General features: G+C 42.2%; 1 protein-coding gene across 6 annotated transcripts in view; it reads left to right on the top strand.

The window, feature by feature from the left end:
* The first annotated feature begins 209 nt into the window (after positions 1–209).
* The window catches only part of GAB1 (GRB2 associated binding protein 1), a 93,753-nt gene continuing 67,156 nt past the window's right edge, over positions 210–26,806 (top strand). For 2 of the 6 annotated variants that reach the window (XM_072336326.1, XM_072336332.1), the window contains exon 1: positions 328–532. In XM_072336326.1, the coding sequence (XP_072192427.1) occupies positions 461–532 (72 nt within the window). In that variant the 5' untranslated portion in view covers positions 328–460. Of the gene's footprint in view, positions 533–24,870; positions 24,942–25,934; positions 26,059–26,806 lie in introns of those variants that run through there. The other 4 variants (XM_072336330.1, XM_072336331.1, XM_072336328.1 and 1 more) reach the window with 4 other exon arrangements.

The raw sequence follows: 26,806 nt of genomic DNA, 5'->3' as shown, positions 1-26,806 counted from the left end.
CTCCCGGCGCAGGGGGAGGAGGAAGGCAGCGTCCCGCCAGGCAGCGGGGCTGAGGGGCGGGAGGGTCCCGCGGCGTGGGGCGGTGCCAGCGAGGCGGGGCGGCGGCCGGAGGCTGCCCCGGGACGCCGGAGCTCGAGTTGCGGCGGAGGGGCGGCGGCCGCCCCTGTCGGCTCTCCCGATGTGTGTGTGAGACGGCGGCTGCGGGAGGAGGAGGAAGAAGGGGGAGCCTCCCGCCCCGGCTCCGCTCGCTCTCCGCTCCGGCCGCTCGTTGTGCGTGAGAGACAGACACACGCAGCCCGCGCCCATCCCTCCCTCCCGCCCCTTCCCTCGCCCCGCAGCCCCAGGAGGCCGGAGCGGGCGCGGTGCTGCCGCCGCGTCTCGGAGCTCCCTCGACCCGGCCCGGCCACTGCCGCCGGAGGAGGAGGAGAAGGAGGAGGAGGACGAGGCGGGCGGCCCAGCCATGAGCGGCGGGGAGGTGGTCTGCTCGGGCTGGCTCCGAAAGTCACCACCGGAGAAGAAGTTGAAGCGCTACGTGAGTGCCCCCTTCCCCTCGCGGCTCTCCCGTTCCCCCGGCCCGGCCTCCGTCGCGCGGTGCCTCCCGCCGGGCCCGGACGGTGCGCCCTCCGCCCGGCGGCGTCCCGCCGCTTTCCCGGCCCCGCTTTCCTTTTCTTCTTTCTTCTTTATTTGTTTGTTTGTTTGTTTGTTTTTTTTTCTCGGGTGTTTCTGCCTCGCTTCGGTCGCTTTTCCGAGAGAGTCGGGAGCGGGAGGGGGGCGGAGATTTTCCCCTCTTCCCTTTGGATCCGAGCTCCGTGTAGATGGATTTTAAACGTAAACATTCGCCGGTGCTGCTCGGGGGCCGGGGCGGCGCGGGGGGCGGCGGAAGGTCGCCCTCGGCCGGGGAGCGTCGCCGCCGGGATGCCCTGCACGGAGCCCTCCCCGCCGCCGGGAGCCTTTGCCCTTGGGACCGGAGCTCTATAGATCGGGAAGGGGGGGGGGGGAAGCGAACGAAGGGGGAGGAGGCTGCACGAAGTGTGCCTTTTTCTTTTCCTATCTGCCCACTGTTGTTCAGAAGTAAATGTTTTAGAGGGGAGGCTTCGGAAGAGCTGACATTTAGTTCGCAGGAAAATGGAGCGTGTCTGCCGAGAGGGCAGATTCGGTGACAGGGCAGCGGCGAGGCCGGGGCACGGGGTGCTGCCGGGCCGCTGGCGGGTCACGTAGGAGGTGCGGGTGATGCCAGGAACCTCCGCGCCGGGCCCTTCCCCATTGGCACCGGCACAGCTCCACGGGATCTGTGTAATTGGTACGAAGTGCTGGGGCTTTCTCTCTCTCTCCCTCTCTCTCTCTATCTCTTTTTTTAAATTATTTTTATTTTCCTCAAGCCTGTTGGATGGGATTGAAATACAAACGGCCTTTGCGATTATCAGTATTTTTCAAACAGCTAAGCCTTGATTTGAGGATTCCTGAGCGTGGAACTGAGTGTAACCACGCTGTTTTTCATCTGTTAGTGATTAACGATCGCTTCTTGAAAAAAGAGCTTTTGCTTTTGTGGAGAGGTTTGGTTTTGTTTTTACATTCCAGGGAATTGGTGCAATGGGACTCTTCAAGCTTAAGAACAGAGGAATGATCCATTCACCAGTTCCCAATGGCAAAAATCCTGTTCATGCAGAGGACGCGGGATCAGATCTGCAGACCGTGACCTGATGGGACATGGGAGGGTTGTGCTTTCCCTGCTGGGTTGGACATGGGCTGCATTTCTGCCTGCTTCTCTGTGTGTGTACTCATACTCAGAGGATGCCACTGTAGCACTGCATAGCGGTTGGGAAAACTTCATTTTGCTCAAGTTTGGGTTAATTTCCCGAGCTCCAAATCATGTACAGTCTCATTAACTATGGAAGAAAGTGTAAGCAAGAGTTTGTTGTCAAAAAATGGTACCATAAATGAGTTCCTAAAGATGTTAGCTTCTTTTCCATCTAACTGTCCTTTCAGTGTTCTTCTGCTTCCATATTAGAATACATCAGAACCTTTGAGGGAAAGAACTGAGTACTCTTTGTCAAGTAGCAACCTGTCCTCAAGAAATAATTTGTTTTCACTTGAAAAAGGGATCTGCTTTTTGAGGATGCAGTGCATGAGTTCAGTGAGCATATGGCAGGCTCACATCAACAGGGCTCGATTTAGCATCTGGATGCACTGCAGGCCGTAAGGTCATAAGTTACGCATCGTGGCCAACTGATTTCTGCTTGTACTCTCCTGTATGAGAGAAAGCAGGATTTGAAGTACAATTCCTCTTGCTTGTGTGTGGTGCGTGATCAGTTGTGGGGCTAAAGGTTCGCCTTCATTTTAAAGGCATAAAAGTAACAGCCATCTTCAAGCAAAGTAAAGGTCGACAAACGTGAGTGAATTTTAAGTGAGCGTGCTGATTGAAGCTCTGGCTCCTGCTCTCTGTAATTCTATGCTTGTGCTGGGACACAGAAAAGCTGCGTTTTTTCAAAGCCATATTTTATCCTGGTGATGTTTCAAGAGGCTGTACCAGAAGAAAAGATGGGAAAGTGATTTCAATAGGAAACCGTTTCTCTGCAACACATACTTTTCACATATATATATGGAAAATTGTAACTTCACGCCCTATTAGTTTTAGCATGCAAGTGTTGGGGCAAATCCAGGTTACCATCTGTGAAGGGAGATAAAAAGTCTGAAATTTCAGTTAAATATGGCTTCGGTTCTTAGGAAGGGTGAAAAGGAGCACTTTGAAGCTAGTGCGCAGACATATGTTTTGCAGGGACTGCAATTTTTAGTTTGAAATAGTTGGATGCAGTATTAAAGCTTACAATCATTTGGAGGCTAAAAAAAGAAAGGAAACTATCCTGCAGGTGGAAAAATCAGATTTACTCGGATGCGTGACTTAATGCCGTGCATATCTTTCCCCCTCTTAAAAGGAGTCCTATTTTAATGTCCCGTTTGTGAGTTCTGGGTACAGAAGTAACTTTCCAGTATCCATTGGCACCTGTTGTCGGTTCCCTGGAGCTGGTGTGCACAACAGTTCATTTGCTGGAACAGGCTGGTGGTTCTCAGCTGCAGATCTGGGGGGAAAATAAAAGTAATTTCTGGTGTCAGCTGCAGCTCTGAGATCAAGATGCGGTTTTAGGAGAAAGGAAGGGGAAAGGAACTGGGGCTAAATCCTGCACGGCTCTCTGCAGCCTTTGCAGTGTTTGTGCGAGTGGCACTAAAGAACTTGTTTCTTCACAAGGATACAGACCACTACGTTTGGTGACTTCGGTTATGTCCCGCCTTGTTTCCTTTCCTGACTTTGCCTTCAGTTTTGGGAACTTCTTGACCAACTGTCACCAATTTGCACTTTTACTGCTCTGGTTCTCTCGTTTTTAAAGATCGATTGGAAATCCCTTTTCTCTTCATCAGTGATAGCAAACCATGGTTTCACACGTCTGTTACATTGCAAGTCTGCTGTCTGTGTGCCTGTTTAAGTAACTCATTCTTTGTGGCAGCGGCATTGAGAGTATTTTACTGCTGTTCCGTTAGGAAGCCACCAAATTCTTCAACACAGCTGCTCTTGGTAAAGCTAGGGAGAAAAACTGGAGTGAATGCTAGTAAGTCTTCTAAATTCTTTCCTAGGATTCATTTGGGGGGTGTCTGGGGGCTCAGCAGGATAACTGGATGTGCTTAAAATCGAGGTTTTAGTGTTGGTGCTTCATTTGTACAGTTGACCTGTAGAGTCTGGTGATGTGAAGAGCAGGTGTTTCTGTGGTTTTCTTGTTATTTTACTTAATAAAGTGTGTGGTGCTGAAGCTGAACTTTTTTTTTTTGCACTGGCTGGTGTTTCTAAGTGAAAATAGAATAATTCTTGATATCCTAACACGTTCTACTTAGACTGAAATAAAAGGTAAAACTTCATCAGAACCACCTCACGGACTATACTGGGGGGAGAAAACAACACATCTTTGGGTTAGCTGGTAACGGGAAATCCCTTTGGCTATTTGACTCCCATTATTAATCCCATTTTTAATTATTTAAAAATGAGAAATAAACGTGATTTCCCCAGGACAATCAGGGTGTACTGATGTATTTCAGACAAGACTGTGTGTCCTACTTTTCATTCAAATGGTCGTAGTTGTAGACAGCAACCAAAACAGGGGCAGACTATTGAAGTAGCTGTTGATGTTGTAAAGCCTTGTGTTAAGCCAGCATAGGTATGGCAGTATTAACAACTGAATCTTTCTCTCTGGTCTTCCTTGGCAGTTACTCTTTGGCACTAATCATGTGGGTAGCTCCTCTCTCTTGAGTAATACTTAAATGTGCTAAGAGATGTAATGGCGTTAAGAAATGTTTTATTCAGCAGAACACTTGTAATCTGGTAGAAGCTGAAGTGCGTGACAGAAGCCCTTTTTCTGGAAGGCACCTGTTTGCTTTCAAACCTCTTGTGATCTTGCATCAGTATGGTGAGCAAATCTAAGGAGCCAGTCAATTTACACACAATAATAGGGAGAAGAAAAAAAACAACCAACAACACAACAAGATGAGCTGGTTTGACATCAGAGTGCTGTCCCTGTAAAAGTGGGTGGGAAGAACTCAAGGCAGATGGTTGTAACCAGGTAACATTCTGTGCCAACTTAGTATTCCGAACTTGGTTGCGCTTCGCTCCTCCAGGAGTTGCTGGTAATTTTGCAGGAGTAAGTGTAGAAGTGTTATATTCTGAAAGGAAGCCTGTTCCTTCCCTTCTTCTATGTGCTGTGCGGGAGCAGTATCGTGACATTTGATATTTTTAAACATCAGTTAGTAAACCCTAAACCACAAATTGGAAAGCAGAAGTAAACCGAGCGCTTGCTTTGCTAATAGAAGCAGCTTGTGTGTGCTGATGGAAGATGCTAAAACAATCTTGGGTATAATTTTAGGGATATGCTGACCTTTTCAAGCTTAGTCTTTGGGTGAAAGCCTCATTATTGCAGCATGGTACTCCATATGCAATTATTTATTGTTTATACATGTCCTAAGAAAGATAAGTTACTCTGGTTTTCATAGAATGTACCGTATTGATGTACACTGTGAATTTTGGTTCCAGCTTTTTGTGATGCTGCATAGCAGCTGATATTCCACACGCGCATACAATCCTGAGTATTGAACGCTGAGTTTAAGCAACACACACTTTCAAGTCAAAGGAAGTCATGAAATACTCCAGATTTAACTTGCATTTTAGTCAGTTCTATGTCCAAATGTAAGGGAAAGCATCTATGTAAAATAAATGTAAATTGAGTGCCTTGAAAAAAGGAATGTTTTTATTGGCCAGTTGAGCTCTCGAAGGTCTAGGCCCTGACTGTCAAAATGAACTTCAATTTTGGAGCCCTCTGGAAGTGCTTTACAACTCCCAGATGCTTGTACAGCAATGTTATTTTTGGTTGATGAGGACACCATCCAGGTGGGCTGTAACCCTTTGGTTTTCATTCTTTTTTTGATAATGAACTGTCCCCTATTTAGAAAGAAGAGAATGCTAGAAAATCGTTTCCAGTGTCTTAAAATCTTGGAATGGTTGCTCACATGCTTCTGGGACGTGATGCTGGTTTTTGTCGTTTGTTTTTTCAGTTGCCTTTTTTTGATGTGACTTTTGGATCAGTAGCTTAGAGTCAAATGTTATCTTGCAGATCTTAAGAACAATCCGTTTCTTGTTCAGTTTGAGCTTCTGGTGTTGAATGGAGTCTTGGTTGAAAAGTGGAAGGAGCATCAATGATTCAAGATGTTGTAGTTTTAAGGAAGAGAGTAATTTCATTTACTGTAGGGGTCTCTGGTTTCAATATTTAATGTTTATCTGGTCTAAAAAGTAGACTTCACCACATTGTATTGGGTGAAGTATTTTCTTAAGAAGAGAAGTACAGCCGATGGGATGCAAGTTTTGTTTTTATGTAGAGCCGATGAAACAAAGATAGACCACCTTGCTTTTCATCCTAACTTCTCTGTAGTATTGCAGTGACAAACATCTTGAGACTTTTTAAACTGACCTTAAAATTTTCCATGCTTCAGTGACTAATCATTTTATTGCCAATAGAAGCAATTTAATCTGTTGCAATTTAATTGCAGTGTTTCACTAGGAGGGAAAGACCTTATGTCATGCAAATTACTTGAGCAAGGCAGGCAGAAAGATCGGTCTAAAAAGGATCATCTCATCAAGGCAGGTATGTTGTGTACAGGTGGATATTGTTAGTTCAGTGCTATCTGCTTTTATTCTAGGGACTCTAGAGTGAATTAGGATTCACGTATGGAAAACCAAGTGTTTCTAAGGCAGTACTACAGTTCTCTTTTGGGGGGGCTGGAGAGGAGGAAAAAAATCTGCCATCTCCAGAGCAAAAGAGAAGTACTGTTTATTTGCAGTTCCTTCTTTGTCAGTTCTTTAATAGGCTACTGCAGGGTTGGGGTTGGTTTTTTCTTATTTCTCTGCATTATTTACTTTTGAAAGCATCTGTAGTTGTACAAGTAGCATTAGGTTCTACGGTAGTTGTATTTTCTGCTGCCTTCTCAGAAGGTCTTGGTTTTGTGCTTGTGTTTGGTCTTGCGTCCAGCTGTTAAGTTTTATTTCAGAGCATGCCACTTTGCTTTCAGGTGTAAAAATAATCTTTCATTGTAGTGTTTGACTGTCTTAGCAATATCCACGAGGGAAATACGCATATGGTGGCTTTCACTGAGATGAAAGGGTCTGAACTGACCACTAAACTTCGTAATCAAAGTAATTCTCTGTGTTCTGGCTCTGACTGGGATGAAGTTCACTTCCCTGGAGCTGCCCGTGTGGTGCTGTGCTCTGCACCTGTAGCTACAGCAAAGCTGATAGCACACTGATGTTCTCACTGTTGCTGAGCTGTGCTGGTGTTTCAGTAGGGCTCTCTCTGAAGCCAGGAGGCTGGGGGTAGGCAAGAGTTGTGGAGGGGGCATAGCCAGGACAATTGCCCTAAGCCCACCAAAGAGGTATCCCACACTGTACAATGACACGTTCTGGGGGGGAGGAGAGGGCCCTTGTACCGAAAGCTCTGTACCCATGATCGTCCGCTATGCTCATTGAAGTCCTGCTTTCCAGTATGTGGCTGAAGGTCACTTGCTTCTGTGCAGCCTTTGCTTGTTGTTTTCTCTTTTCTTTCAATTAAATTGATCTCAGCCCTTGAGCCTTTATTTTCCCCACCACATTTTCTAACTGCCATCTTCAGTCGAGAAGGGGGGGAGTTGAGAGAGCAACGTTGTGAAGCTACCACACTGTGAAGCACACCTTGAAGAGGGAGTGCTTCTGCTGGGCTGCTGTGCCAGTTTAGCAGTCTGCCACTTACGCACAGCTGTGTTCAGGTCCCACAGCAAGAACTTAAAAGGGTTTTGGTAGTGTAGCACTTTATTGGCAGAATCATTTTATAAAAGATTAATTTTGGGGGGCTGTGCTTTATGCTTCTCGGAAATTCTCAAAGAACAAACTTTGCCTGCTCTGCTTTTTCTAAAGGAGCTCATTTTTGTCATCTGCCAAAAACTGGCAAGCTTGAATTAGGAATCTTGGCATCAGGGTGTTTGCAGAGGAGGCCATGTGGCTTTCTGCAGGTAGAAGTGAGTGGGGATTGGCAGTAGGTTATAGGGATGACCTTGTCTAGCAGGAGAACAGCTTTCCTTCTCTTTGCCTGTTCTCGACACTAGAGTTTTCGAGCAGGCTAGATGGTCACGTGGTGGTTGTTCTGCTCTTTTATAAGTGAAAACAACAACAGATAAAACCTTTGTGGCAGTGGAGATAGTGGCTGTCACAGACTAAATCTGCTTCCCCACCCACTTTCCAGCACAGCCAGCCTTGGGGCAGGGTGATGGCAGATCTGCTGCCTGCCTTCCTTCAGGGTAAGTCTGTCTCCACCCCAAAAGGAATGCGATGCATTTCAGTGGTGTGGGCAAGCACGTTTCTCTCCACTGGGGTTACGGTTGCTTTTGGGCTTTTCAGTATTTTGGCCTCAAAAGAAAAGGGAAAAGAAAAACAATGCCAAAATAGATAGACTTCAGTTTGTTTTTCTGTGTTGTCTCAGGCTTGGGATTCAAAAGCAAAATAAACCTTGTGTAGGTGTTTATTGCTGACAGGAGGAGTTCATGGGATTAGATTGGGGGTATGGAATAAGAATACAGGAAGCTATTCAAACACAGTTAATTCCTCTGCCTTCAAACAGACCTGTGATATGATCAACACGCAAAAGTTACAGTGAGTTGGGAGGAGTTATTAAAAAGGCACATGTTAGCAAATAAAAACAGATTTTTAATCCTAACATTTTAAGTAGAATGATACCTCTCTATATATTTATATACGTATAAATGAATCAAGCGTGAGAATAGTGTCAATTTGTCATCTTTGCACGAAGAAGGCAAATGTAACATGCTAGGTAAATGTTCCCATTCATCCTTCATGCATGCTTTGTTTACAGTTCTGTGGTGCATATGTTTCTCTGCATATTCTTTAGCTGGATTAGGTGTAGTAGAAACGCTGGACTTGGTTTTTATGGGGATGGTGCAGGGGGGGTTGATAGTTCTGAAGGGTTACTTTTTGAAACAGCTAGGTCTAGTATGTGAGCAGTAGTCCAAAGTCCGTATATGTAATCTGACAAATGGCTATGATCAAAACAAGCAAGAAAAAGTCATATACATTTTTGTGATCCTTGGAAGTGTGCTGAGATACTGGCAGCAAGTCTGCCCCTGCCCTGGAAGCACTCCTGAGGAAAAAAAACATACTAGGAAAGGCAGCAGGGATTACTTGTCTGCTGCTTGTAGTGGATATTGTACAGATTGATACCGTGTCTTTTCGGTTGAGGAACTGCAAAGAGGATATTGAAATACTACATGGATTTAGGAAATGCATTGGTGATTTGTCCTTATGTAGCAAAAAGAAAAGGAGACAAGAGGTAGAGGGGAGGGTGCTCAGTGCAGTCTGAGTCTGAAGAGGCTTGCTTTTCCCAGAACAGATTGGGCAGTGGAGTTCTGCCATGTAAGGAATGCAGGAGATTCCAAGGGACTTGGATCAAAAGCGTCTCTCAGCTGTAGGAATGAACACGTGGAGATTTTGGGTGTGACAAAAAGAGGTTTCCAAAATGTTGTGTTCTAACCGGTTCCATTGATTCACCTATGATCCAGTCTATTCCTAGCTCAGCTGATGTGCTGCAAGCATCAGAGATAGTTAATGAGCACAACCCAGACTGGCAGTTCTGCCTTCCTACGAAGAAAGGATTTATATGAACTTCATTTGAGATTTAAGCCACCAACTAATGCAGCGGTACCACTTTGGAATACTTCACTTGTAGAATGCCACAGTTGTTTTGTTGTTCGTTTTTTTTTGCGTGGTGCTTTTCATTAAAGAAATTGTTCTTTTAATTGTATATTATAAGTAGAAATGTTCTTGTGATGACATTAGGTAAGCTTTGTGTTTACCAAGTCATTTTTTGTTGTTATGGGTGATGACTTTAAAGGAAAAAGTGTGAGACTGAGCATCAAGTGTAACAGTTCTTGCATATACCGATGTCTTGTTACATACGGGTCTACATGATTGATACTGAAAGTCTGTGTTATGCTGCATAGTTAAGTTTTGTAGTCTAATGATTTGTTTCTTGCCTAATGTAAAATAACATCCTTAAAGCTCAAGGCTGAGGTAACATCACCTTCTGAGTTGTCATCTATCTAGTAGGTGTCTTTGTGCACAGTTGAAGTGAAATGTGTAGTAAGCCTGTCAGCTCGGTGACGAGTAACTTCAACTACTGTTTTACTGTTAAAGGTCTGTCAGCAGATAGAACGCTTGCACAGATTCAAGAGTTGGTTATTATTGAGATGACACTTGGTTGGTTGGTTTGTTTGTTTTTCCTTTCTGGAGTTTTTGGAAGGAGCAGGGAGATTTGGGGGCTGGGAGGGAAAGAGATATGAACTAAAGAGTAGCATTCAAGTGACTCATTAGTGTAAATTGGGAAACTTAACCTTGGTTTCATCCCAGAGTAATTTTGTGCCAGGACAAGTAACTACAGAGTTTTCTGCTATGGTGTGTACTTCTAATGCAAGGTAATTGCCTTTTCATGGTCCTTTGTGTGTTTCCCTGACCTGACAGCTCAGTTTATCTGTGAACCTCTACTGCTCCAAGATCTGGAAGGGGGTGGAAAGGCAGTTTATCGTCAGATTGATGAATAGTAGCAGGAATGCCTTTAAATAATTCTACAAATTAGACAGGACTTTACCTAAATTTGCTAGTGTTCTTGATGGCATTCTCTTGTAGGACAGCCACAACTGACAGATTCAAATGTTCTACTTGGCTGTTCTAGCATTGGAATGGACCCACTTCTAAATTACATTAGCAGTCTGCATAATTAGAATTTTTGCTTAAGCACGTTCTGTTGGGAGTCAGTCGCAGGCACTATGAAGGGGAGGTGCAAAGTCATTAGCAACACAGATGAGGTGCCCACTCGCTTTCAACAGCTGCTGGCAAGGCAGAAGCATTTCTTACTGGTCACCTTTTTCCTCACTTTCCAATGCTTAATTCCCATTTCAGGTGGCTGCCTTCCCTTCGTTGCACTTATTGTTTCCCCATTGTGGGCAGTGCAGTATGAGCTGAGGAGATGGCAGAGGCCTTTTCTGGTAAACTGCTTCAGTGGTGGCTTCTGGTACTTCAGAATGCCCCGTGGCAGTGAAATGAAGCCAAGTGTGCCAGCTACTACTGAACTCATAATAAGGTTGTGTTAGAGAGGAGAAAATATCAACCTCCTGGTGGTTTGAATCCTTTGCCGCTGGTGGCTGCTGGTTAGAAGGAAAGGGTAGGATTGAGATTTCAGAGGTAAATGCTACAACTGCTTAAATGGAATAGGGGAACAAAGAGGACCATGATCTGTCCTTTCCAGCTGAGTGTCCGAGCTGGACAGATGTTTCTTACTCAGTGTTAAGGAGGAAAGTCCCTGGCCAGCAGCTCCAGGATAAGGGTTGAAAGGTGAAGAAGCCCTGTGGGGGCCCCTTGCTGCTTCAGCCCTGCACAAGTGAGAGAAAAGATCCAAAACTCGTCTCTTTCCTCCTCCTTCCTCTTGTTGTAATTACTTGGTGTTTATTTTCCTACTTTTAAATTGCATAATTCAGTCCATCCTGTCACTTCCTAATGTCTGAATCATAGGTAGCTCTTCCTGCCTGCAGTAAACAAACATTTTGCTACTGGCACCTTTCCTGAAGTTGAAATTGTATTTGTGGGGAAGAGGGGGTTGGAATATCCCACTGTCAGCGTGCTTGGGAAGCTAATTGCCTTGTGTACGGATAGGAAAAACAAAGACATCAACTGGTGACAGAAATGGAAATGCGTGGATGCAGTGTATCCAATCTTGTAAACTGATGTCCCTTGGTTGGTTGGTTTGGACAAGAATGGTAGCAGACAATAAAAGCAGAGTATAAGCAGTAACATGGTTCTGAATTTAATAAACATAGCTACCCAGGGAAAGCTGCCTCATATCTCTCTGCTGCTCTGTTACCTCTTCTCTCTATCCTTAAAGCTTGCATGTATGTGTGCTGCTGAGGTGCTTGGTGCCTGCCATGTGACCAGTCACTTTGGATAGGTTCTGCCTTATCGAATGCTGGGGCCTTTCTCCTTTCTGAATGCTCTCGTGGTAGGGCAAGAAGGTGGCACAGAGCACTGCGAGACACATGGATTGCCTCTCTCCACCTGCTTACCTGCTCTTAGCCCGTATCTGTAAAGCTGTTAAACGTGCCAACTTGGCTTTTACTGTTATTCCTATTCATTTTAATCTGTAAAAGCCTTCATTTTATTTTAATTTTTAAATCAAATGTGAGTCCAGAGTGATGTATGGAGGATAAAGCTGACATCCTTGGAGTCTCTCAGCCCTATTCTCTCTCATTCATTCGTTCATTCCCTTTTGCTCTTTTCTGGGCTGTACTTTAAGAGGAAGACCAGCTCACAATATAGTTTCCTGAATGGTACAGCTTCCTACAGTGCAACTGCACGTGGAACCACTAGTTTACTGTTTTAAGCCCACCTGAGATAGCAGAAGAAAGATCCACTTGATGTTCTGGCAGCCTTATGTTGGTACCTTCCTATCCATCTCTGCATCATCACTTCCTTGTCTGATTCCCCAGCTGTAATGGGAAGAAGCTGAGAATGAGTCAAATGTATTAAGGATAGACAGGGTGAGGTAAGACCACTCTGAATGTTACACTGACTTTTTAATACTAATTTTCTTGCAATAGGGTACCTTCCTTTTGACAGTTACAACCTACCTTGATTTTTTTTTAGCTGTGTTTCGTGTAGCATAGGAAGCACATGCTTTAAAAAATAAATAAAAAACCAAACAGGCTTTGCCAATCAAAGCAACAGAATATTATTCCAACTTAGTTTAATACCAATCTCAGAAAAGACAGCTGAGGCAGGAAAAAAAAAATCCACTGGTGTTTGATACTATGGAAATGCCCTCCTGCTCCCCTTTACTCTGACAGATTATGTGTGCACAGGAGTACAGGACTTTCCGTGCACCTTTTGTACTCTTGTAGTTGGTAAAGGCAAGGACAGAGTTCCTCACAAAGAGAAGATGGAGAGATTTTGGAACTGGTAGCTCATTTTAGAGATCGTGAAAGAGTTTAATGCCCTTTCTGTTTTCTTGTGTGTAATGAAATAATTTAGATTTCTTTCCATGATGGTATTTGGGCTACAAAAGTAATCTTAGGGGTGCCATTTAGGTAACGAATAATGTCTGGGAGCTGAGAAGAAAAGGAAGTGTGACCAAAGACACTATTCTGTTTATAATGCTAGTCTAAAAATAATTGCAACCTAATTCTTAAAAATGCTACACCACATAGTAACTGAAGATGGAAATGAGTTTGCGTTCTGATTTTATCCTCTGTTACATGAATTTTGGAGTCCTTGTTAACTGAGTTCTACAGCTGCAAATAAATGCTATGCTGAACACTGTAGAAAATACTTGTGTGTCTTACATGCTGCATGGTGAAATTTTTGCTGAATCAGAAGCAAAAATGTAAGGGTTGGGTCCTGTAATTATAGTATTACAAGACCTGTTCATGATTGCCTTTTAATTTAACTTTGCAATATGAAGTATTTCTGGTTGGAATGAAGATAACACTGAGCAAAGAATAACGAAACCCAATTTTTCAGTCTTTTGCATTACTGTGTCTTGTGGTGTCCCATGGTAATATTTTGTCACTTTTAGTCATCAAGTATCATGTTGGTGTGTAAACCTTTTCATTTGAACCTGAAGCTCTTAAATTATAATCTCGCCACGGATTTCAGTATTCACTCTTGCCACTCGTTTGAGGAGATGACGGTCTTGCCTTCTGAAAGTATCCTTGTTTTTCTTGAAGACACAAGTATTGTTGAAGTAAAATCAGTTAGAGGATTGTGTGATTTTTACTTTGTTTTTTTAAGCAAATAGTTAAAGTGCTTGTGAATTCCAGTAAGTCTCAATTTAAAATGCAAATATTTCTCTAGGCAATTGAACTACACAGCTTTAGGTTGCTATAAAATTCCTTTACGGTGTTAGGAAAAAAGTCATGTGAAGATCTATACCAAAACTTGTAACTCTGAGGGCAGGAGTAAGCCAAGAAAATGGTTGAGACTGTAGCAGAAACACACTTTCCCACGAAATAAAATCCAAAGATGTAGCCACCATAATTGTGCAATAAATTATCATAGATGCGATGTCATAGTCTCTGCAACCTACTGAAGGGGTAGTCTGATTTTGAAATCAACCAAGCGGTGAATAACAATTCTCTGAATTGGCCCAGACAACGGCAGATGCATGTCTGTATCATTTGGGGAGAGCAGTCATCTCCTCAGAGTACTAAACTATTTCAAAATAGACGTTGTTGACTTAATGTGTTAATCTTGGCTTTCCATGAAGAAGCACAGCGTCCCAAAACGATTATTATTATTATTATTTTTAGCAGATCCCTAAACTTTCAGCTATGTAGGTGTGTAAAAGACTGGTTGGAAGGGTCCATTAGATGTTGTTGCAGTCTATTTGTCTTTAGAAAACTTTTTACTCCCTTGTGGAAAGAGATGCAGATGTGATTGCAGGATTGTACCTTTCGATCGCAAAGGATAAATAGAGAGCTTTGCCCGGGGGTATGTTTTGAAGATTAGGTGGAAGCAACAACCTTTAAGGTATGAATAACACAATTCAGAAACTTTCTGTTAATTGTTGTGCGTGAGAACCAAGATACATTGCTTGAACCCTAGCTCTGTTAGGCATATATTGATGTAAAAGGACCAAATGAATGTGTCCATCATGTTTGTTACAGTTCTGGATTAAAAATCAGATAACTTAATGGACTTATTAGCAAGAACATACTGAACTTCCATCAAGTGTGGTACAAACTTATCTGGGTGCCCAAATCAGTAAACATTCGAAACATAATGTGCAATATGTATTTTCATCGCTTACCATAACCTCTTGCTGTAGGTATATTATAATTAACACAATTAAGTAACTTATAAATTAGTGATGGTACCAAGAGAAGATCTGTCTGGTTTCCTAGCAGGAAAATCTTCACACCCATCCCTGTATCCTTCAGGCAGAAACTTGGTTAAATAAATAGGCCTCACAGTGTGCCCTGAAGGTTTTAAAGGGAAGGCGAGAGCAAAATTCAGAGCCAAGAGCATTCCCAGGAAACTCTGCGGGACATCTCTGTGCTTGGGAAGTTTTGGTGTCTTCCTGGGTCAGTCTTTGCTCTGACGGTTACAGATATCTGCAGGTGACCTTTTCCAAGCTGGTCGTATGTGTCAGCGGTCTGCTCGTTCTTTATATGCACATGTGTTTTCCTTTGATCTTTATTTGCTTTAGAAACAGTTGGTACCTCCTTGCTTGAGCTCATATTATTTAGCCTTGTGATGGTATACTCTGCTATTCTGGTAGTCTGGTTAGCGTCTGTCCTAAAAGACTATATGTTGTTTGTTTTTCTCTTTTCCTTTTGGTCTCTCTTTCCCTTGGAAACCTGCATCTTCTTTATTGGCTATCTCTTTATCTGCACTACTTTTTGGCATTGACCTGTCCATAGATGGCTTCTCACACTTGTTTTACTTAAGTTTTAGATGAATGGTGTTTTCGTTATTCTCTTTGATCCTAAATGCAGGCTCTTCTCTGATTCATCTCCTGTATAGCGCTACAATTGTTACAATACCAAGTGAAGTGCATTTTCTCTTTTAAGCCATCTTTGCAGTTCTGGGTCTCAGTTACTTTAGGAGAACATGGATCTTAGTAATTAAGTCTCTTGACTATTGGAATTGTCCTGTGAACAATTAGATGATATGGTCGGTGTTTGTCACTGGGTAGGTATGTGGGCTTTTTCCAGATGACACGAACTGTAGTTGCTGTCATTTTTTGTCAGCTTTGCTAACCCTGTGCGTATCTTTAAATGTCATGGCTAAGTGCTTTTTAAATGCATGAAATTCAGGCTCTTTCAAAGTTACATTCAGAGCCTTTTGTGACTGCACTATCTCGCTATAGAGACACTTGTCTAATAATTTTGTCTGCTCCAGCCATTTCTTTATATTTCATTTTTAAATTTAGGGTGAACTGGTTAAACTCCTTTCTGAATATTACAACTTGGCTATTTTCTCACTCAGTTCTTAATTCAGGTTATTCTATTATGTGTCCAAATGAATTGTGGGTTATACTTTTCACATTTATATGAAACGCTCCTACATCTAGAAGGGTTAGGTTCAGCTTTGGACAAGGAGGATGCTTGTTACTCTGGGTGTGTCATTCAACATGCTGTTATTTGTTCTGTTTAAAAATGCCAATAAATGTGTTTATAACTTATTTTTTAGCAAACCCAGTAAATAGATGCACACTCTTTATAAAGCAGAGTGATTGAATTGACCACTTCCCCTGTTTTTTTTATCCATCTTTCTGAGACTGTACACAGCTGAGGGATGGAACTGTGCTAACAGGGGAGTTTACACTGAAAAACAGTCCCATCTCTCTCTGGGCTTGGAAAGCACATGGCAGGCTTTAAAAGAAATTTCTCTTTTTTTGTTCAGTATAATCCGGGTGGAGTGAGAGATTCCTCTATAGCTGGGGCTTTGGCTCTGTAGAGATTCGTGAGGCTGAAACGGCTTGGATTTGTGCATAGGAACAATTGACAGAATACAAACTGGAGAGCATGGGAATTATCTGCGCTCCGTTAGGAGAGCTGCCAAAATAAGCTGCTGTCTTCTGTATCAGCTGCAAAGTTTCTTTGTGGTCATCCTTCAGTAAAGCCCCAAATAGTGCACATGATTTGAATTCCTTTGAGATATAAAAGCAAACACAAATATGAAAGTTGGCTCCTGAAAGAATGAAATATTTTTTTAATTATAAAGCCAAATTGTCTTTCATTTGATGAGCTCATTATTCTAATTAAAAAAAGAAAAAAAAAAAGAAAAAGACTCATGCATTCCTTCATCTGAAGGGGCTAAAAAACTTGTCAGTATTTGAGTGCTTCTTTCAGCATTAAAATTGTCTCTTCTGAACTAATCTCTGCTGGATACGTTTCTTTCAGCTTGTGTCAGGCTGAGCTGAGGCAGTTGGGGGAGTGGGAGATGCATTTGCAGGGTAGTGTGGCTGCTGGTGCTGCAGTGTGCTGGTTCCAAAGGTCTCAACAATGCTCTGAAAGTGACTTATTAGAACACTGCACCACTTGCTCTGCAGTGAAGGGAATCTCCATATCCCAAATGCTGCTACGTTATCCAAGTCTCTTGCTCTGAACAAGTAAGCAGTTGGGTGAGCAGTTGGGTTTGAGTTCTGCATGCACTGAGGTCATTGGAGACATAGAACACTGCTGCTGGTGGAATGAGAACTGATCAGCCTCTGTTTCAGCTTTCCCAAGACTAGAAGTGGATGCTTGGGGACAAAAGAGCTGTCTGCGTGTGGATGTACAAGTCACCTGGAAGCAATCCAGGGTTATTGCTTACTCTTGCAGTTATACCTCTGCATCTCTGCACGAGAGATTCCTGGAATGGGGGGATGGAGATGATGACTTGTTATTTTCTGATCTTGCTAACCTACAGTGTTCTTAATGGGAATAACTGGAAATGAAGAGGCTACTCAGGTGTAATGAGGTTTAACTAATGTAACCAATGTTTCAACTTGTTCTACTGCATGTTTGCTCTAAGGCTTGTTTACGTATTGTATAAGCCAAACTCGCCTGTCTTGTTAGGTGAGTGTGGTTAAAAGTCTGCAAAGCTAAGTGAAGTAGTGTAATATCTTACGTAGCATTAACAAAATATGCCCCTGTGGTATGACACACTAATGGCATATGAAATCTATATGCTTTTGAGACACTCATCATACTGGTGATAGCACTTTTTTTGCAGATGGTGGGAAATCAAATGTATTCAAAGCGTATCATGATTATCCTTACCTGCTCAAAAGCATCTCAAAGGTGGAAGATCAGTCCTGGGATCAGAGTTCCTAAGGGGAAGATAAATGGAAGCTGAAGATCCTCTACCACTGCACTTCAGGCTCACTGTGAAATAAATTGAAAATGTTTGCACTGGTGGATGGTTTGTATCATAACTTCCCAAGTACGCTGCCTTCGCAGGCTTCTGGTGAGCTTTTAGGCTTCCATTGCACGAATATTTTTGGCATCTCATGTGTTATTGCTTCTGACCAACTTTTTTCACTGAAAACCAGTAGCGTAAAGTGAATGTGGTAGTCACTCAGGTAGCCTTTTTGATACTAAGGAAAACTGCTGCAGTGCACTTCTTTTTTTTTCCTCTAGGACTAAACCTAATGAGTTAATGCCAAGCTAAATTTAGCAAAAAATTTTTCAAGTAAGCTGCTGATTCAGAGCTGCTGTAACTTGATCGGAGTTTTGCTAAATACTTTATTGTTAATATGAAGTAAGTCTGGTTTTAAACCAGGCTCTGTAGTTAAAATGTTTTTTGTCGGCTTTACTCATGTGGACTGCTTCTGCTATAGAATCTGTCTGCTATGGAACTGTTTTCTGCTTTATGCTTAGAGATTTTTTGTGGTCCTTTATTAATGTTATAACATTAATACCCGTGTTTCTTTAAGAAACTGAAGCTATACATTGCAGTAAAACAAACAAAACAAAACAAAAAAAAACCAGCTTTTAATTTTCATAAGAAAGCAATCATAAATGGTATAAATTCTTTGTAAGACTGAAAATACTGCTGCTCTACATTCTTGTTTACTTTCTGCGCTCCTCACTATTCCAAAACATTGGAAAGAAACGCAACTTCATAATTTTAGTGTTTCCTGACTTTTGTGTTGGTGATGTTCCTAATATGCATGTGGTGGTTTGCTTAGGCTTTACTATCTGAAGGTTTTCGTGGTAACTTAAAGCAGAGATAATAAGCATATATACTCATGTAAAGCTAGGTTGTGTTTTTTATCACGGTTGTTCAGTGTAGCTCTGTGACCGTAATCTGTGTTACTGGAAGGAGGCGTGTGCAGAACACTGGCTTCTAAGGCCATGACCTGAAGTGATTTTAATCGAGAAGTGGTGGCTACGAGGGAAGTTCCCTTGTGTGAAACTAACCAGGCATTTTTCATTCTTTCTTTTCTCAGTCCAAATGTTTTGGGTGTTGTGTAAGGGACGGCAGTCTCCAGACTTCACTGGCATTGGTGCTGTGACTTCGGTAGTGATGAGTCTGGCTTTTTGCCTAGGATATAAATGTGAAAGTGAAGCCAATGATGTGTTTGAAGCACTGTGAAGATGCCAGACATAGCATTTCTTTATTGCACTGTGAAAAGTCTGCGTGGCTCAGGTAGGGAAAGCTACAGGCAGTAATTCCATCTTAATGTAAGGGAGGTTGTGACTGGTCATCCTTTCTCTAGTGTTGGACAGATTTGTTTAACCCAGCAAACGAACTGGAGGTAGTGGAAGAATTCCTTGCTGCTCTCACTGTCTTCAATTGAGAAGCAGCAGAGAAGAATCCAGTAGTGGGCTAAGCACCATGGGTGATTGAATGGCCTCGTATATTTACATTTGACTTATTATAGTATAGTCATTCTTCTCCATCTTCTAAAATTAGCAGAGCGCAGCATAATTATAATACTTTCATGCTTCAGGATAAGCTTTGCATTTCATTAGTTCATCGGTTCTTATTTATGCTACGTCAGTTCAGGAAGAAAAATGTTAAACTGGAATAACTTGTTTTGAAAGTTCAGTACGAGTGTGCTTTCTTCATCCCTCATTTTCAATCTCCCACCTCTTCTCTTAATGTGAAAGTCTGTTTGCCTTATCCTCTCTGCTAAATTGTAGACTTCACTGAGGAGCAGCATCAAAGCAGTTTATTTGCCTTCGAATACATGTATGTATTTGATTAGAAGTTTTCAGCTGACACCCCCTAAATCTTCCTTTCTTCCTCCTTCCCCACGCAAATATTTTTAGGACAAGATTTACTGGTAAAAATAGTAACAGGTTTGAGGCATCTTGCTCTTCCTTAGTTCTGCTTTGGATTCCAAGCTCAAGGTCGTGCATCTCTGAGAGGCAGTGGTGTTTGTCACCCCAACACCCCAGCAGCTCCTGTTGGTTTGGCAGCACGGTGCTGTGCTGTGAATAGTTGCTGGCTAACAGGCAGCTCTCAGGTAGGTCAACGACGCTCTTTCTCACAGTAGGTTCTGGTCTTTGGTGACTGTGCTGTACAGGGGCTTCTAACCATTTTGGGAGTTTTGCTTAAGGAAAAAGTAGGCCATCTGGGAGCAGACTGTCTTCCTCTCCCTAACCCCATCCAGTGTAGGGCTGATTGCTGCTCTCTGCCTCTCCCTCCCTAGCGAAGGCCTCTGTGAGGCCCAGTTTTATTCTGGGTATCCTCTCCTAAGTGAACAGTCAGGCTGATACTGCATGCAGCAGCATGCGGCCCTGGCTGGAGCCACTTGGGTGTGCCTCCTGGGTGGACTGGTGCTTTGCTGCTTGGGAATGGTCGGTGTGAAAGGAGTCCGTGTTCCTATGGGATGGGAGGCCTTGGTGTTTTATCTGCCTCGAACACCACTTGAAAGGTAGATGATGAGGAATGCACCCTCTTTAAAGATCATAGTCTCATAGTGTTTTATGGATACTTTGAAAGGCAAAAGAGTGTTTGGCGGGGTTAGCGGGCAAATAAATGTATGTGGCCCTGGGGCTTTTTGTCCTCTTCGGGAGTTGTGCTAAGATACCTTTCAGATATAACCAGAAGGATGAGCAAGTCGTATTCCCTCTCTTCTATGAGTTGTTGTACAGACTGGAGTATGAATTGAAACCTTTGTGCTTCAGACCTCTCTCAAGAGAATGGACACATGCTTTCTTTTCTGTGGATGTTAATGGAAGTAACCTCTTTCACCACACATTTGGCTTCTTCGCAGTCTTTTATGTGACCTTGTAGTGAAGTCATAAAAGCCTGAATCTTTGCTATCGCAATCCTTGCCATAGCAACATGCGTCAGAGTCGTATAATTATTTATTTAATGGGTTTAATTATGAAAACTGGAAAAGGCACTTAGGAAAGCTGGATTGGATAGAAAAAAGCACACTTTTAAAGGATAAAATACTTGTAAGGTAACGTGAGGCAGTAATAAGTTCTGAAACATTTGTTTTAAGCTGCCTGCTTCCTTATGTCTGCCTTTTCCTCCTTTTTATTTTTTTTACTTTTTTGTCTGCTGCTGTGCAAGAGTCATGCAGCTGCTTCAGTGATTTTGTTTTCCCTTTTGCAGACCTATAAATATACTTCCTTTGTCACTTTGTCATGTTGTTTCCTAAGAACTTTGCTTCCAGATAGCTTTGCTGTGTAGAATGTTTCTTCTTTGAATTTCATGCTATTGTGATTTAAAATAATAATAATTAGAAACCCTAAAAGTGAATGCTGTTTATTAGTCTTGAAATTTCATATTGTCTACAACTTTCGCTTCTCACATTAGGAAATCAGAGGAATTGGTTTTGCTATTGACAGGCACTCCATGAAAAAATCATGTACAGGAATGCAGTTTGGAGTATTTTAAGAACGTATGGACACATTTACTCACAGAATGGAGAAAATAAGGCTTTTTTTTTTTTTTTTTCCTTTTTGTAAAACTGCATCCTGTGCTCTGGAAGGTTTCTTCACTTACTCATCAACAGCACATACCTCAAAAGTTGTGATCAACAGTGTTTAGTAGTAGTACGCTGTCAGTCTGATCTCTGATGAATGGCTGAAAGCAATTGATTCTTGCCTTAATTCAGGAGAGAAGAATGAAATGAGACAAATAATGTATTGATTCCACTTCAGATCGCTGACATGTTGTGAACATTCAATTTAAATCAATATATAGCTCTGAAGCAGTAGCAGAAAAATAGCTGAACCTCTGGCAGAGTTGTCCTTCCTTATATCTCTGCCTCCAGGCCGCACGGAGCCATGAATGAGGCTGAGCCAGTGCAGTGGTAGCATCAGAGCAGGTCTTGGCAGCTGAAGGTTTTATAGACATTCTTGCTACAACTACATTAAAGGCTGGTTGCGAAACAGGACTTGGTGACAGAACATGAATTGTTAATCCAGGATGGGGCTAGAATTTCAAATTTGAACTTTTTGGCATGGAGGTAAGGGTGGGGTTTGGGAAGGAATTTTGTTAGTGGGCTTGTGATATAAAATGCAAAGACTTTACAGTAAATACTCAGTAAGTAACTTGGAAGAAATGTACTTGTCTTCTGTTGAAGTTATTGACTCAGAAGCCTTCATTAGTGAATGTTCCTACTCAGACTTGATGCATGGAAGCAGAATTTATTTCTTTGTTTTGCGTGTTTGGTTTTTCCTTGCAGTACTGAAATGTGAAACCTTTCCTGTTGGCATGACTTAATCACTTCTTTGGTAGTCTCTTCCTCTCTATGTAGGAAGAAGAGACATCCACTCCTGTGTATGTGAGATTTGTGGGCCATTTTTTTCATAGGAAACTACTTTTTTATTTCACAGATGTGACACAGAACTGCATATAGGACCAATGATTTGATAACTGTTGGGAGGAAAGTCTTGAATTAGCTTTTCCATCTGTGTCTTTTTTGTTGCATCTGGCTGGCTGCACGTGAAATTCTGTCTTTTTGAACTGCAGTATTTGGGAAAGAGTCACCTGTGGTCCCATGGCTTGTAAGAGGAATCAACACTGCTCTTTTGAGTTAAAAACAAGCAAACAAAAGTAGCACTAAAAGTAGACTGGATTGGTGAGTTCTCCTTGCTGAAAATGCCATGCCAGTGGTTACTGTTTGATGTACCTCTACAGACCACCCTGAGACTCTGTGCTTGTCTCTATGGTTGCAGTAGTGGAGCCACAGAAATACAGTTCAGGAGCTCTGTGAGATTCCACTCTAGACTTACTGGTGCTTCAACAAAGCTGACGTGTATGTTCATGGAATTACTGAGTAAGCTTCTCCAGGCCTTCAAACTAAAAGCCATACCATGTTAAAGTTATTAATGCACAGATACCAACTTCTTTCTCTGCTGAGTTTCTTCTCTCTTGGCCTGATGAATGTGTCTCATCTAGGCAGCAGTTTTTTGGTTTTCTTATTTCTTTTGAGTTCTGCGAGTACAGAAACTTGGAGAGTAGCTGGCCTCTCTGCAGCAGAGTAGGCTGCACCTGAGGTGGTTTGCTGGGAGCTTTAGAAGTGAACCTACAGCTGGTGAGAAGGGAGTGGCGAGAATAACCTGAGAAAACAAACAAACAAAAAACACCAAAAAGGAATAGGAGAACTAGGTAATGTTACAATCTCTTCCACTTGCCTAAGGCAAGGTCACTAAATTCAACATTTATTTACATAAAGCTTTTGCTTGGTATGAGCAGCTCTCTAATCCACAAACTACTAAAAATTCTCATTTTTCTATTGGGTTCTTTTATTTACTTGTATTTTAGCAATTCAACCTCACTTCTTCTCAAGAAGGTCAGATGTTCTTTAAATGTTGCTGCAGAACTGTACTACTTAACCGTGTTTTGATGCATAATGTAATCATCTTGATTGCTTTTAAATATGTCATTCAGACCTACGGTTACTGTCAGCTGGGCCAAAGACATTCTCTTGGGGTATTTCAGTAATGCTTTCTGGCAGGTCACAGCACCTGATGGTAGCAGGGTTTACTTTTTATTGTTTCTTTTTCTTGTTTTATTTCTTCTTATTATTCTTTTATTTTTTTTCCTGAAGCTAAACTGCATCCCCCAGAGTAAACAGTGATGTGATGTTATAGCAGAAAGCTGAAGCAAGTTGTGAAAAGGTACTGGGGTCTCTCTTTTCCCACTGCAGTGGGGAGGGGCTGTACAGGCAAGGTGCTCTGCCTGTTATGTATAAGACAGCCAGGATGAAGTGCCATGTGACGGGCACAGCTTGGGCTGTGTCTGTCCCTGGTGCAGTTTTTCCTCAGGCAGAGGAGCTGAGGGGGATGGTGTGGTAGCTTGTAAGACGTGATACTGGGCGGTCGTCTTTCTTGGTTATGAAGTGTCCGTGGCTCAGTGTGGTTTGGTCACTGCAAAACTAGTACTAAGTCTGTAACAGCTTTAAATGCTTTCCTGCTCTTTTTTCAAGTTGTAGTACTAGACTGCATTAAGAGAAAGGGTTTGTTTTTTTCATGTGTTTTGTTCTTGAAAGGCTTCATTGGCAGTACAGGTTGTGAAAATAAGGCATACGCATAGCTGTGCTCTTTTTTTCCCTGAGTGTGGCGGCACATCAGTGCTAATGTGAATATGATCTCACTAAAGAATCAGCTGGATGAATGTGGGACCTCTTAAAGCTGTGCATTCCTGATTAGTTGCAAACTGAACGGGGCTGGCTAATTATGGTCTTCAGTTTTCTTATCGGAGTGTGGCGGTTCTAGAAGACACAGGTGCTTCCTTTCTCCTTCATTAAAAGGAAGCATAAAAAATCCAGGTGGGCTCACTAGAAGTCAGACAAGTGATAAAGGTAAGAATTTATGTTTGGCTTCTTCATGCATTAGTTTACTTAAGCATACTGCTATTCACAAATCGTTCTCATAACAACTTTGTGCTTAGTTCTGAACTCCTGAGGAAAAACATCTGGTTGCAGCTTGCATTAATTAAAAATAGCAAATAGCCATTTTGGATATACTGTTTAAAAGAAAATAATCCTGGTGTACTCGTGTTCTTAAAGGAAAAAACAAAACAACAGTTATCTGTATGGGAATGTGAGGAAGAGTTAAAAGCGGGACAGTCGATAATTGCCCCTCCCCTCTTTTTGAAGAAGGAAGGCTTTCCAAGTAGCACTGGAGAAGGAATAAATAATCAGTAGGCATTAAGGTAAGAGAATATTGGTGAAAACAAGAAAAGTAAATCGCTTCTTCAGGCTGCTTTTATTCTGCTGTGGCTTCTTGTCTTAAATATAAGGAGTGATTCCTTATTGTGCCATCTTTCTTTCTTTCTTTGTTTCTTCCTCCTCTCTTCTTTTCTGAAAACTTGTTGGCAAAGCTATCAATGCAAATTTGACCTTTAAGTCTTTGACTGAACAGCTCGTGTTTCAGGAAATAGTTCAGAATGTGCGAGATAATTTATTGCAGGAATTTAGTACATTTTATCACTTTTGGAAGTTGTCAGGGCCATTTTAAAATTCATGTCTTTCATCTTACCCTATACTGTGAAAGCATAGGTCCTGCTAATTGACCACATGCTCAGGCTGCTCCTTAATGTGGCCACTGAAGCTTGACGTGGTTGTAATGGCGAGGAGGCTGGGGCCAGTCAGGCTGTGGGCACTGTAAGGCCCTGGGGCATTGCTGTGTGAGGCAGGGGGCTTCCAGCTCTGCTGCCCTAGGGTAGCCGCAGGCCTGAGCAAACCCTGCAGCATGCTCCATTTTCTCCCACTGTCCCCTGCTTCTGCTGCTGTGATAATATGGAGCGGCTGAAGTCACCCAGATGGCTGTGAGCCAGGCTGAGCTGCCTGTAGCTTGTGTGGGGACCACTGTGGTGAGCAGAGCAGTGACAGTCCGAGGCAGAAGGGCAGCTCCCAGCGAAGGTACGTTTGGTCCTTTTGTCTTTCCTTCTTGAGAGTAGCACGGTCCTGCTCGCACACAGGCTGTTTCCTTTCTTCTCACTGGCTTCACTTTCTGTCCCCCGGCATAATTGTACTTTTTCTCTAGTTAGACAAATGGGCGCTGTTTTGTAAGCAATGGTCTGCCTCCAGGAAATCATTAAGAAACCGTGTTTCGTTGTTGAAAGTCTTGTTCAGCTGCCTTGGTGTTTAGGGTCAGTAGACTATCTTTGTGTAATATAAGTGCAGGTGCGCAACCCTTGCACACCTTCAAAGGATGTCAGTCAACTCTGAGAGCAGATTTTCCAATCTCGTATGAGCTCTCTGTGTGTGTATAACAAAAGGGAGAATGTCTGAAATCATTCCACGGGGAGTTAAGAAATACAGATCTCCTTAAGACATTTTAAACTTCATAAAGTGGAGAAAGAATCCTGTTAGGGGCTTGCAAACAATCTAAGGTCTCGTAATTGTCTGTAAAACCATAATAAATAAATCACAGTCCTTGCTACTAAGATGACTTTTACTTTCTTGCGATGCTGCAGTGATTTGTCTGTTTAAATTTGTGACTGCTAGTTTATTAAGGCCATTGCAAAACTTTTTTTGTTTATTACTAGCACATTATAGGTATCTGATTCACTTCTAAGAAAAACACTGGAACAGGCAAAGAGAAAAGCCAAGTGTTTGGGAGATGCTTATTTGTCCCTCCCTCTGAGGAATGGACTTCTTTTCTTTCCACTGTGCTGTACCTGTTGTAAAGAAACCCTTGGGTGATAATGGATTGCTGAAAGACACTTGGTGTTTAGAAAGAACTCTTCCAACTGAATAAATTAAATCTGGCTGCTGTCACGTTCCAGCTGTTGATATTCCTATGCTGAATGTAAATAAAACTGCTGCACTGTTTCTTCTTTTAGGGGTGATCATTTGGATTTTACTTTAAAAGGGGACTGTTCTCTTGCTACGCCATCAAACTCACGCAACAAGTTAAATAGCAGTAACCTTGCAGAAGGTGGTTGGTTTTGTGTTTTGTTGGATTCGTGAAAGGTTTGTGAAACCACGAACCTTTGGGAAAGTGCTCATTTGACTGAGATATTGCATGATCTGTGTAAGTAATTGTATATTTCCAGTTTTTATTTATTACTGTCATCTTCCCATACGGCTTGAAAAAATGTACTCTACTTTGGTTTTATCACTCAAATGTGAGGATCTGATAGTAATATTAAATGAGAACATCTGTGCAAAAGTGGAAGAGTTTCCAGTCACTTACTTTGATGTGACTTAATCAGATTTAATGCTTAGTAAAAAGGAAATGTGGAGTATTAAATGGCAAAGAGGAGAGGGATCTGGAGAGATAACAAGGCATTTCACCTTCTCAGTTTGTAAATCAGACAACGTCAAACTAAGTGAGCTCTCTTGTGGCTTTAAACATTTTATGTGTGCGTGCTTCTCTTTGTGTGTTTTTGTTAGTTCAGTAGTTATGGGAGTGTCACAAGCTTTTTTGCAAGTAATATGTGTATACTTCACATAAATGTCAGCCTCATTGCTCCTCCCCAGTATGGATTTGTCATGAATAAAAAGTAGTTTAAGTTCTGCTCTTATCCATAGTTCTTGAGTGAATTATTTTTAGCTCTCAGATTACAGTTTCCTATTAAGAAAACATTAACGTAACTCCTACTGAAGCATTGCTTCTTGTTATCTTTTGATCTGAAGACAAACTAAAAATGCTGTGTGACAGGAATCGGTGCTTTCTCCTCAGGAATTGACGCTTTCTCCTTTAAAATGTTTGATTTCTGAACTGGGTTTTCTTGATGCAAGTGGTGGTAGAGTGACAAGATGTTCTTGGAGCTAAAGCT

Source organism: Excalfactoria chinensis, chromosome 4, assembly GCF_039878825.1.
Source record: "Excalfactoria chinensis isolate bCotChi1 chromosome 4, bCotChi1.hap2, whole genome shotgun sequence".
In the NCBI taxonomy this organism is placed as follows: Eukaryota; Metazoa; Chordata; class Aves; order Galliformes; family Phasianidae; genus Excalfactoria; species Excalfactoria chinensis.
Note: the sequence above shows the minus strand (reverse complement) of the source record. Positions and strands in the feature narration are given on the sequence as shown.